Here is a 13,596-nt window from a genome sequence, read left to right as displayed (position 1 = left end):
AAAGGCTGCATTGCCATTAGTGCCTGTAACTCGGATACTCTTCTTGCTGAAGTGATTGCCAGAAGGAAAGCAGTTTTCCAAGATAAGAACTGTAAGTCTGCTGATGCTGCTGGTTCAAAAGGGGGTAATGTTAATTTTTCCAGCACAAAATTGAGATCCCATGTAGGCAGAGGGGGTCTCCTTGGAGGCTTAACATTTTTGATCCCTCTTAAAAATTGTCTGAGGAGAGGGTGAGAAAAGATAGGTGGATCCATGTTGTACTCTGCTGAAATTGCTGAAGCATGAATCTTAATGGAAGAATAGGACAGGCCATTATGGAACAGTTCTGCTAAATATTCTAGGATGTGTGCTAGGTTTGCCAGTGTGATACTTGTACCCTTTGATGCGCTCCAAATGAGGAATCTCTTCCATTTAGCTGTGTATGTCTTCCTTGTGGAGGGTCTGCGAGCCTCCAGGATAATGTCCTTGACCCTCTGAGATAAAACAGTTTTGTTTTGTTTTAAGCAATTTTCCAGGCAGTTAGCTGCAGTGTTTTCAAGTTTGGATGCAGGGTCTTGAAGTTGTTCTGGGTTAGAAGAGGAGGCCATAGGGGTAGAGGCCATGAGTTCGCCCGAGACATGCTTCTCAGTAGCGGGTACCAGTGCTGCCTTGGCCAGTCTGGAGCTATCAGTATCACCTTTGGCTGTTCCTCCCTGATCTTCAGTAGAACTTTGTACATCAATGGGAGAGGTGGAAAAGCATACACTGTTAGGGCATTCCAGCTGAAAGAGAGAGAGAGTCCACCCTCCAGGCTTGTGGGTGGTATACTCTTGAGCAGAATTTCTTCAGTTGGTGATTGAGTGGGGAGGCGAACAGGTCTATCTCTGGCATTCCCCATTTGCTTGTTATGATTTTGAAGATGTCTGGATGCAGCATCCATTCGTGAGCATCCGTGGTAGTTCTGCTTAGGCTGTCTGCTAGTGAATTCTCTTTTCCTGGTACGAATTTGGCCTGCAGCTGGATGTTGAGATTCAGGCCTAGGTTCCACAGATCCATTGCCATCCAGCATAGAGGGTAGGAATGCGTGCCTCCCTGTTTGTTTATGTACCACATGACTGTGGTGTTGTCTGTCCTTATCAGCAGATGTCCTTGCTGGAGGAATTATTTGAATGTCTCGATTGCATGTTTCACCGCCAGCATCTCCTTTAGGTTTATGTGCAAGTTCAGCTGGTCCTGAGACCATAGGCCTTGGATACACTTGTCCTCCATGTGTGCTCCCCATCCTAGGTCTGAGGCGTCCGTGGTGATGGTCTGCCTTGGTTGTGGTTTGTTGAAAGGCAACCCTCTGTTGGACTGGCAGGCCTGAGCCCACCACAGGAATTCCTTTTTCAGGCATGGAATGATTGGTATCATGGTTTCTAGACTGTGCCTGTGTTGAGACCATACATTCCTTAGGTACCACTGTAATTTTCTCATATGTAGCCTGGCATGCGGGATCAAGATTATGCAGGATGCCATGTAACCCAGGGCCTGCAGGACTTTCCTTGCAGTAAGCTGAGTTTGTCTTGTCAAAGCCATGAAGTAGACTGGAAGTTGCTTTTGTTTTTCTTCTGTGAGAAAAGCCATCTGAGTCATTGTGTCCAGATAGGCCAAATCCTTTATTAGTTTTGTCTTGTTGTCCGCTTGTATTAGGCAGTCGTCCAGGTATGGATAGATTTGAATTCCCTGAAGCCTGCAATGTGCAATTACTGATGCCAGGCATTTCGTGAATACTCTGGGCGCAGTAGATAAGCCAAAGGGCAATGCTGAGAATTGATAATGCTCTGATCCTGCAAGAAATCTGAGGTGTCTTCTGCAATCTGGTCGTATAGGGACGTGCAGGTATGCCTCCTTGAGATCTAGAGTCACCAGCCAAGACTCCTTGCCCACCATGGGAAGAAGTTGCTGTAGGGTCAGCATCTTGAATTTTGGCACAATGAGATATGTGTTTAGTGCGGACAAGTCGAGAATAGGCCTCCATTGGTTTTCTTTTCTTGGTACAAGGAAAAGTCTGGAATAAAATCCTTGGCCTTGTTCCATACATGGTACCCTTTCTATAGCTTTCATCTGAAGTAAATTGTGGATTTGTCTTAAAGCCTCTGGCTTCTGGTTTGGTGGATGGTTTGGCATTCCGCTCCTTCTTGGAAAAGTGTGGAAGTGAAACCTGTATCCTTTGTCTATGGTTTGCAATGTCCATTTGTCTTTTGTAATGCAATACCAGTTTTTCGAGAATAAAGACAGCTTTCCGCCCAAGGGTGCTTCCAGTTGTTCCCTGGTAGGCGTAATCAGAGTCAAGTCATTGTGTCTGTCCTGTGAAGTGGTTGTAGTTGCAGCTGTGGCAGTACTCCTCTGGTTGGCAGGCTGCCACTGACGACCCCTGTAGGCACCCTTTGATTGACCTCTGCCTCTTGGGCATCTATTCCTGCCCCTCTGTGTTCTGGAGGTGTCTGGAAAGGACCAATTCTTTGAAGGCCAGTTTCTGCTGAACCTCGGAGGTTGAACCTGCAGAAAATCCTTTACTGTTTGCACAGATTTTGCTTTTTCTTCCACTTTCTTTAGAATCTCCTGTGCAGGGGAGCCAAATAAACTTTGTTTCTCCATTGGAGCATCTAGGAGTTTAGCCTTGACATGGTCTGGCAAGGATTGCTCTTTTAGCCAGGCACGTCTTCGAATTACTGCCCCAGTCATAGCTGATCTAAATGAAGCCTCCAGTGCATCATAGCTACATTTTAAGAAATGATTACTGACCTGCTGAGAGTTGTGTACCAAATCCTGAAGGGACTTTCGGTCTAAAGGTTCAGTAGAAGAAAGCTTTTTATTCAGCTGATCTAACAAATATTCCTGGTACTGTATCATGTGGAATTGACAGTTTAATGCCCTGGCAGAAAGAGTAGCAGATGTATAAACCTTTTTTCCCCACCTCTCTAATGCTCTTGACTCTCTTTCAGAGGGTAGGGGGTTTTTGGCCGTGGCAGCTGCAACACCTTTTGGGCCCTGAGATATAGTTTCTGGGTCTGCAGCATGGGCTTTATACAAATGGAAGTGAGAATCCGGGACCCTGTAATATCTGTCAGGTTTGGCAGGGGCCGGGGGAAGAGAGTCAGGGGCAGAACTGACATCATTATATGCATCACCAACTACAGTTAGCACAGGTGGTATGGCTAAAGGCCTATGCTGTGGTAAGTGTAAAAAGGTTCTTAAATCTTTTTCTAGAATCAGAGAAATCCTGACCCTGCCATTGAAAGTGTTCCCTCATTGAATGCAAAGTTTCCCCAAAGGAAAATTCTTCAGGAGGGGAGGCAGAAGGAATAGAGTCTTCTGCATCTGAATCCTCATAAGGAGAATATGGCCCTTCCTGATGGTCTGATAAATCAGATCCATCCGAGGAGTAATCTGAGGAGAGAGGTTCAGGGGGTTCTGTCCTAGGCCTTTTGTCAGGAGGAGGGTGGGAGGCCCTGTCTGGGTGAGGTTGGGAACCCCTAATCATGGATATAAGGTCCTCAGCAAGGCTGAGAATCTGAGAACTTGAGGAAGGTCTCTGAGAAGTAGCTTTTGCAGGTAAGGCTTTTGAAATTTTAGCTGCTTTAGCTCTGGAGAAGGCCTTAATAGACATAGAAGCAGGGGGCCTAGCTGCCCCATGTGCAGGAGTGGAAATGTCCAATGGAATGGTGTCGGACAATTCTTGTGCGCTTGCTCCTTCGGTAGGGATTTCTGTAGCCGACGCAGCCGGGGCCTCTCTGGCCTCGGTTGTCGGAGGTATGATTTCCGCAGAAGTAAGAACCGAGGACTCAGTTTCAGCCGAAACCAAGACACTCGCGGTAGGCCTAACCGTGGTTTCAGCCGAAACCGCGGGCCGCGAGTGTCGGTCCTTTTCCTTGCGTTTTTTGGCTAAATGTGTAGTCGGAGTCTCCGACGGCATTTTGTATGCAAAAGCGGATCCAAAAAACTCTTCTGCAAACTCCGACCGACGTCTAAGAGTCCGTCGGTTGAAGGAGGCACAGGCTAAACAAACTGATACGTCGTGGTCTGGGCCTAAGCAAGGAAGGCAGTAAGAATGGAAATCCTTATGAGGTATTTGTTTCCCACAAGTTAAACAATTATTTACTTTGTCTGACATTGGCTGTGGCAAGAAAGAGTCCCCAACGGGGTACTTAGCTTTTTTAGAAGTCTTCGGTAGCTGAAATCTCTGGATCTGACCGACCGGCACTTGCGAACAGCTTCTGCTTCGGGCACCGCGCGGTAAGAAAGACTGAGGAAAATGGCGTCGGCTGATGCCTTTATACCCCAGAAGCTCTGACGTCGGGGAAAGTGCGACATCAGCCGAGGGCAGACCCAGACTTTGGAATCCGGCCGACCGAAGGGCTGCCTGAGGCAGGACAACCCATATGTTATGACTGCAGATGCATCCTTGAAGGACATCTGGTGAAGAGTTACCATCTTGAATTTTCGAATCACCAAAACGGTGTTTAGGATAGAAAGGTCCAGGATAGGATGCCATGAATTGTCTTTTCTGGGTACCAGGAAAAGTCTTGAGTAGAAACCTTGTCCCTTTTCCTCTTCTGGTACAGTCTGAATAGCCTTTAATCTTGAGAGTACTTGCTTTTGAGCCTCTGCCCACTGATTTGCGGGTAGATCTGGCCAACCGTTTTGGGTTGGTAATGTGTGGAAGTGAAATCTGTATCCTTGGGAAAGTATGTTTAAAACCAATTTGTCCTGGGTAATGAGTTACCAGTTTTTTGCTTGCAGAGCAATCTTTCCCCCTAAAGGAGCAGTCAGTTGAAAAGTGCTTGGAAGTTTTAAAGTTAAGTCATTGAGACAGCTTACCATAGGGGGGAGTCTTACTACTACCCGATTTGGAAGTGAGAGCCCCCCACTGCTTAATCCTGTGCATACCATGGGACTGAAGTTTGGGTGTTCTGCTGGTTCTGGGTTTGAACTGAGAAGGCCTGGAAGAGGCAGGAAAGGACCAATTGTTTGAGGGCCAATGCCTACTAAATCTAGAAGGTTGCATTGTAAGAAATCTTTAACAGTTTGCATAGATTTAACTTTTTCCTCCATCTTTTTAAGAATAACTTCTGCTTTGTCGCCAAACAGGCAGTCCTGATTTAAAGGAGCATCCAGCAATTTAGTTTTAACATGATCTGGCAAAGATTGCCCCTTAAGCCAAACATGCCTTCTAAGTACAGAGCTGGTGACAGCAGCCCTGTAAAATGCCTCTAGTGAATCAAAACCACATTGCAATGTATGTTTTCCAACCTGTTCAGCAGAATGCATTAAATCCTATAAATCCTTAATTTCAGCACAATCAGGAATCTACATCATTTTCTGTTTAAGCAACCCAATAATATGCTGCTGATACTTTAACATATGAAACTGGCAATTTAATGCCCTGATGGCCAAGGTTGCAGAGGTGTATACCTTCTTACCCCATATATCCAGGGCCCTGGAATCTCCATCAGAGGAGGTAGGATTTTTGGCAGTAGTAGCCTTAATGCCCTTGGGTCCCCATGAAATGGTCTCAGGATCCACAGTAGGATTTTTAAAAAGGAACTTGTGAGAATCAGGAACCCTGTAATATCTACCAGGTTTTCTGGGAGCAGGAGGTAGAGAGTCAGGGGCCAAGCTAGATTCCGAAAAGGCGTCAACAATGTCCAGCAAAGGAGGGATAGCTAAAGGTCTGTGTAGGGGCAGGAGTAAGAAATCTCCAAGCCTCTTTTTAGAATGAGAGTAATCCTGGCTTTCTCAGTGAAAATGCTTCCTAAGAGTATGCAAGGTTTCACCAAAAGAAAAATCCTCTGGAGGAGAAGCAGAGGAGTCCTCTGCATCAGAATCCTCATAGGTAAATAAGGGTAAATCCTGGTCATCAAAGGAGACAGAAATTTCAGAATCCTGGTCAGAAGTACCATAAGTAAATTCAGTCCTTGGTCTCTTAGAGGGGGAAAGGTGGCTTCCCTTGATTAAAGTAATAAGGTCTACAGCCATTCTTATTATTTGTTTTTTAGGCAATAGCGGCCTGACCATGCGGTCTGGGCATCGGTTTCCTAGGCATGGTTCGAGTTTTAGGCCTAGAAGAAGATGGCGTCGGTTTAAAATGCAAGTCAGTAGGCCTGAATACACCCTCAGAAGCCGGTCCCTGCACAGCGACTGCGGACCCATCCAAGCTAGAGACATCCGCAGGTTCCATAGTTGAAGCATCTCGCTGCATACCGGACTCCGAATGGGTCTCAGAAGAGGCCTGAGAATCTGAAGTAGCGGGTATTGGGGGCTACGAAAGCACCTCACTGAGTACCGGCGAACTGGCGACTAGCTTAGAAGCATCGTCGGCAGCTTTGGACCTAGGCGGCCTGTCTCTGTGTTTATCTTTGCGTTTTTTCGGAATGTCGGTAGTTGGATCACTTACCTAAGACATATCTGGAAAATTGGCCCGAGTACCAAAATATTTAGAGGCGAAAATGTACAGACGAATAGTTCGTGGTTTAAATAAGGCACAAAACTGACAGCAAGGTACTTCCTGGTCAGGGCCTAGGCAAGGAATACAGTACAAATGAAAATCTTTATGAGGTATTTGCTTTCCACAAGAAATACATTTATCGACTTGGAGCAAGAAAAAAAATTTTTCCAATGGGGTACTTGGCTTTAGTTGAAGACTTTGGTTCTGAAACTCAAAAACGAAAATTTCAGGAGTCGGCCGACCGGCACTTGCAAACTGCTTCTGCTTTGAGCACTGCACGGCAAGAAAGACTGACGTAATGGCTTCAGCTGCATGCTTTATACCCCTGACTACCTGACGTCACAGAAGATGAGACAGCAAACGATGCAGGACCCAAGACCTTGATAATCAGTCCGACTGAGGGCTACTGCAAGTAGATAACACAAATGTGATGACTGCAACAGTGAAACACGAAGAACATCAGGAGGAAGCAAAAGTTGGAGGTGCCAGTGCCACAAGTGTCTACGTTTGCACTGCAATTACATGAACTGCGTCTGACAGTACTGCAACATTTGATCTTATAACAAGTTCTGTGGCACTGCAAAAGAAAATTTAACACTGCCATGCAACAAAATGTATACAGAAAAAAGTGACAGATTTTTTACCACAGCTTAATGAGACAATGTGCTATCTCCAGTGACACATTTCTAAGTACTCGCCTATTGAAAAGCAGTAGTATTGGCACTCTACTACTATACGGCTGCAAATCATTCTAAGTAGTATTAGTTGCATGCCAGCCTCCCTACTAAACTAATGTGGTGCAACTGTTCAAGCCAACACAGCTGGAACACAAGAGGGGATGAACCCAATCATATACTTACCAAGGAAGTTTCTTGACTTGTGATATATGGGTAATCAGTATTTAACATTTATTATAGCAATAACTCACAGCTGGGTGTGGGTAATGCTGATTTAATTACAGCTGTGGGTTTCTGCTATTGTGTCTTTCGGCTTTTCCCGGTTAGGGGTCGCCACAGCGGAACTCTGGTCCGCTAATGATTGGCAGTTGATTTTTACGTGCCGAGTTGCCAGCCCTAATGCACAACAATCAACGAAGGTACGCACATTCAAGCATGTCTCCACAGAAGACGCTCTAGCTGAGAATCGAATGGGACATCTTGCTGTGAGGCGATAACACTACCGCAGCACCACCACCGCGGATCTGTGGGTTTCTGCTATTATACAATAAGAGAGCAAAAAATTACTTTTGTTAAATAATCCTTCCGTTAACGGCACCATGCTGATCTTCCGCACATTACCCTGGTATCCTGGAGCTTTCTATGCATATGTGACTTTGTTCCCACACTTACACAGTGCACCACAACAGAGAAAGATCTCCATTTTTTTTTTTTTTTTTTTTTTTTTAATTAAAAAAAAAAAAAAAAAAAATCTGGAGATTTTTCAATGTACAGGAGAGACGGGACAAAGAAAATGTAAGATTATCCTTGTATTTTTCTGTCCCATCTGTCTCGTTCTTTTGAAGTCTTCTGATGTTGATTTTTTATTTTTTTTTTTTTTTATTAAAAACAAAACAAAAAAAAAACTAAACTAAGTAGAGTTTCCGTAGTATATATTAATAAACTGGACCTTCTTTTCATTAATATATGCTCGATTTACAAGGGGCACATTGGTTGGGATGACAAATCAACATGCTCGTTTTAGAATGTTAATGGCCACTCACTGTAAAACATTTATACAAATGGATCAGGTGTTCCCCAAGCAGACAGTCATGCTCTTTTTTTGGACTAAAATTACATAAGCTTTTATGGAAAACCAACACAAGAAAAAACTTTTATTCAATGAATCATGCAACTTTCACTATAAAAATTGAATACTTATTCTCAAATGTTACACATACCTGAGATGGCCCATACTATAAAACTGTGACTCTCCATCTGTTGACCGAACTACTTTCAGTGTAAATATTGGTTGAAGCTGCCGCAATTCCAACAGCACAATTGCCAAATAATGGATAAAAAGCAGTGCATCTACTAATGACACTGCATACTGCACGATTCCTTGGTAGTTCTTATCTCGAGAATCAAGAATTCTCACCCCATAGAACAGCCAATATGACACCACAAATAGAAATACAAGGACCATAAGCAAGGCGCGAAAAACAAATACGCGTGGCATATCAGCCTGTGGCTGACGGAAGAACAATGCCCAGGTCCCAATTAAAAGTATAAGGAGTTTGAATGCTACAGAGATGAAGAGTCCCTCACAGACAGTACCACAGGGATCCAACTCTTCACGCCACAGGATTTGGGGTAACAGCACAAAAGCTATTGGGGTAAGGAAGACAAGAAGTCCAAGTACTGCAGTGACTGTTAAGCACAGATAGCGTTTACAATCCAGTCCTACACTGTCCTCTATGTCCTTGCTGATCCGAGCAATATCCTCCTGAGAGATACTATGTTCCGAGGTTCCAGTAATAGCGGTGGTAGTTTCCCCCCAGTTATCATCCTAGAAAAAAAGGATGAAAAAACTATCATTCAAAATAAAAACAGATTATACATTTCATGCAGTTTCCAAACACTGCCACCACAGTCTTTAAATATGCACAATGCATGTGCTATAGAAATTGTGACAAGGCATGTAGGAGTGGAAAAAAAAATCTAACACTTATTCTTTGAAGTTTTGCAGAAACAAATCTGTACTATTTCTAAATAAGCGCATGCCAAAAATCTTGTCATAGCTCAGTGCACTCAACATACATGACTGAAGGTAAAACCAGTTTTGGTCAAGCAGGACTAATTCTCCATTTTAGCCTAAAGAAAGAACGAGAAAACTGACACTATCAGCACAAAAATCAAGATGCAGCTGCCCATATCAAACAACTTCTTCAAAAGGTACAGAGTCCATGCACCCCACTGCACACGCATTTGTCAAAATATTTTTTTACCCCTTTACATGTACTTCGTGCAATAAAGTCAAAAGTTATGTATTTATTGTAATGCTAGGTCTGCAAGATCTCCATTCTTATAGTAACCTACATAACTAAAAGCCACAAGCTTTAGAAAGTACAGTTGTGTACACTTACCATAAATGTAGATGCTCGAGTGTATTCACTGTTGCAGTCATCACATTTGGGTTATCTGCTTGCAGGTAACCTTCAGTCGGCTCGGCCTGAATACCAGAGTCTTGGGATTTCTGCGTCAGATGCTGTCACTTCTTCCATGACGTCAGGTCGTCAGGGGTATAAAACATGCAGCCGACACCATTACATCAGCTTTTCTTGCCCCAGATGTCAGTAGCCCCCACAATAGGAAGCAATTACATGGTGTGGAACACCCCCAGTAGAAAGTAAATAGCAATGTTAAAAGATATGGCCAATCAAAGAAGAATAGGAAGAAGTATAGAGAAGTCAGGGGGCTGGAGGGAAGGTAACCAGGACTGCAACAGAGAATACACTCGAACATCTACATTTATGGCAAGGGTACACAACTGTACTATGTTCTTAGTGTTTCACACTGCTACAGTCATTCACATTTGGGTTGATTCCCAAAGCTGAGGATGGGGGAGGCAGTCGAGAAGCATTAGGGCTGGCAAGCAGGCCCTGTAAGACTGCTGTGGCAAATCCAGCTCTGGATTTGGAAAAGATAGGTAAGTGGTAAAGCTTGGTGAAGGTGTGTACAGAGCTCCAGGGTGCAGCTTCCAGGATGTCCCTGGTAGGGACTCCCCTGAGAAATGCTGTAGAGGTTGATGTAGCCCTCGTGGAATGTGTTCTGATCCCCTATGGGGTAGGTTTCCCATGGTGTTTGTAGCAGAAATGGATGCAGTGTGCTATCCATTTAAAAATGGTTTGCTTTAAAATAGCCTTTCCCTCTGCCCCTGTAACAAAGCTGACTAGCAGCTGGTCAGATTTTCTGAAAGACTTAGTCCTGTCCAGATAGAAGCTAAGCTGCCTCTGCACGTCCAGAGATTGCAGGATCCTTTCCCCTTTATTCTGAGGATTAGATAAAAAGGTTGGCAAATGAATGGATTGGTTTAAAGCCACACTAGATACCACCTTGGGCATAAATGAAGGGTTAGTCCTGATGGAAACCCTGTCTGCGTGGAAGATAATGAAGGGTTCCACGGCCATAAGGGCCTGCAATTCAGACACTCTTCTTGCTGAAGTGATGGCTAGAAGTAGAGCTGTTTTCCAGGAGAGCAATTTTAACTCTGCTGAAGCAGCAGGTTCAAAGGGTGGAAGCATGAGTTTTCCAATACAAAGTTAAGGTCCCAGGCTGGAGTGGGAGCCCTCCTCTCAGGAACTGTTTGACCAGAGGATGAAAGAAGAGGGGTGGCTCAGTATTATAATGAGCGGAGATGGCAGAGGCATGAATCTTAACTGAAGAAAAGGACAGGCCTTTGTGGAGCATTTCTGTTAAGTAATCTAGTATACGAGGTAAGCTGGGCACCGTTGTTGTCCATTACTTGAGACTGGCTCCAAGAGCAGTATCTTTTCCAGTTTTCTGAATAGGATTTTCTGGTACTAGGGCGCTCTGCCTCAAGGATGACATCCAGCACCTGTTTACTGAGGGTTGCTGGTGATGAGTTCAGGGGATGAGCCAGGCTGCTAGGTTCAGGGTTTGTAGTGGAGGATGCAAAATCTGGCCCTCCTGCTGGGACAGCAGGGAGGGGGTCTGAGGCAGGTGTCATGGTGGCAGTACTGTCAGACTGCGCAAAAGTGGGTACCAGTGCTGACATGGCCAGTCTGGTGCAATTAGGATTGTCCTTGGCTTGTCGTGTTTGATCTTTAGTAGAACCTTCGGGCGGAGGGGCAGAGGGGGAAAGGCATAGATTGAGAGGTTTTCCCATGTAAAAAAGTACAGTTTTGTACCTACCATATATGTAGATGTTCCGAGTGCTAATACAGCTGCAGTAATCACATATGGGTTCTCTGCCGTCAGGCGGTCCCTCGGTCGGCCGAATTCCAAAGTCTAGGTCCGGCGTTGGTTGTTGTCGCTTTCCTTCCTGACGTCAGTGAGGCAGGGGTATATAAGACACAGCCGACACCATTTTCTTCAGTCTTTCTTGCCCCAGATGTCAGGTGCCCCCAGAAGGAAGGCAATACATAAATTATATTTATATACATGAAATGCAATATAATCAAAAATCAGTAGTTGCAAGCAAATATACCATAGAAGGATAACCCCATCAGGTTGTATGAAGAGGGGTTAGGCCCTAGGCCTTTACCAAGAGGGGAAGGAGGGAGGGAAACCTGTATTGCAGCTGTATTAGCACTCTAACATCTACATTTATGGTAGGTACAAAACTACTATGTTCATCGTGCATACAGCTGCAGTAATCACATATGGGTAGAATCCCAAAGCTACGCACAGGGTGGTAGGCACTAGGTGGAACTGGGATGAGCCAGAATGCCCTGCAACACAGCAGTGGCAAAGCCCGCTCTAGTTTTGGAATATAAAGGCAGGTGGTAGTGTTTTGTGAAGGTATGCACAGAACTCCAAGTGGCTGCCTCCAAAATATCTTTGGTAGGAACTCCTCTGAGGAAGGCTGTAGAGGTAGCTGTGGCCCTGGTGGAGTAGGATCTGATGCCTGTAGGGACAGATTTTCCATTATAGGAGTAACAAAACCGTATGCAGTGGCCTATCCATTTTGAAATTGTCTGTTTGGTAACTGGCTTCCCTTGAGCTCCTACAGCATAGGACACAGAGTTGCTCTGATTTCCTGAAGGGCTTTGTTCTGTCCAAATAATAACGTAGCTGTCTATGGATGTCTAAGGAGTGTAGGAGCCTTTCCCCTTTGTTTTGAGGATTGGGGTAAAAGGTAGGTAAGTGTATGGCTTGATTTAAAGCTACCCTGGATACCACTTTAGGCATAAATGACGGGTTGGTTCGAAGGGAAACCCTATCCTGATGGAAGATGAGAAAGGGCTGCACAGCCATGAGGGCTTGTAGTTCCAATACTCTACGAGCTGAGGTAATGGCCAGAAGGAAAGCTGTTTTCCAGGACAAGTATTGCAAATCTGTTGAGGCAGCTGGTTCAAAGGGAGGCAATGTAAATTTTTCTAGAATGTAATTAAGATCCCAGGCTGGTATTGGTTGCTTCCTTGGTGGTCTTGTATTCTTAGCTCCTCTGAGGAACTGTCTTAAGAGTGGGTGAGAGAATAAGGGTGGATCCGTGTTGAATTCTGCAGAAATGGCTGAGGCATGGATTTTTATGGAGGAAAATGAAAGTCCAGTGTTCAGCAGCTCAGCTAGATACTGTAATACCAGAGGCAAATTCAGTTTTTTAGGGTCCTGGCCTTTTTTCTCATTCCAAGAGCAAAACCGTTTCCATTTTGCGGAGTAAGCCTTTCTAGTAGATGGCCTTCTGGCCTCCAAGAGGACATCCTGCACCTCTTTGGGGAGTAGAGTCTGTTGTGGTGTTAAGGAATTTTCCATGCAACGAGATTGAGTGTTTTCAGCTGACTGAAGAGTTTTGTAGCTGTGCTGAGTCAGCAGAAGAGGTATTAGAGGTAGGGGCCAGGGAGGAGTATGTGTTAGGCTCCTCAGTAGTGGGTACCAGTGTTGTCTTGGCCAGTCTGGAGCAATTAGTATCATCTTTGGTCTGTCTGCTCTTGCTTTCAAGAGCACCTTTGGCAGAAGAGGCAGAGGTGGGAAAGCGTAAACTGTCCATGCTGTCCAACTGAATGAAAGGGCGTCCACTCTCCAGGCCTTTGGATGAAAGGCCCTTGAACAAAACTTTTCCAATTGATGATTCCTGTGGAAGGCCTCCCCCACGCTTGGATTATCTTTGTAAACACTTGAGGATGCAACTTCCATTCGTGTGGCTCTGTCATATTTCTGCTTAGATTGTCTGCCAGAGTGTTTTCCAAGCCTGGCAAGTACTGTGCTTGAAGTTCGATTTGCCATTCCAGAGCCAAGTTCCAAAGTGTCATGGCTAGTCTGCACAGGGGGTATGAATGTATTCCTCCTTGTTTGTTTATGTACCACATTACTGTGGTGCTGTCTGTTCTTATCAATAATTGTCCTGGATGCAGGAGGTCCTTGAATGCTGTAATTGCATTTATCACTGCTAGCATTTCTTTTTGATTGATGTGAAGGTGCTTTTCCTTTTGGGACCATTTGCCCTGA

General features: G+C 44.8%; 1 protein-coding gene across 1 annotated transcript in view; it reads right to left on the bottom strand.

Annotated features, from left to right (window-relative positions):
- The window catches only part of LOC122803142 (vang-like protein 1), a 644,451-nt gene that overhangs the window by 549,063 nt on the left and 81,792 nt on the right, over positions 1-13,596 (bottom strand). The window contains exon 5 of the mRNA XM_044072763.1: positions 8,367-8,974. Coding sequence (XP_043928698.1) covers positions 8,367-8,974 — 608 coding nt within the window. The remainder of the gene's footprint in view (positions 1-8,366; positions 8,975-13,596) is intronic.

The sequence above is a fragment of the Protopterus annectens genome, chromosome 5.part1 (genome assembly GCF_019279795.1).
Source record: "Protopterus annectens isolate FY-2018-M chromosome 5.part1, PAN1.0, whole genome shotgun sequence".
Lineage (NCBI taxonomy): Eukaryota > Metazoa > Chordata > Ceratodontiformes > Protopteridae > Protopterus > Protopterus annectens.
Note: the sequence above shows the minus strand (reverse complement) of the source record. Positions and strands in the feature narration are given on the sequence as shown.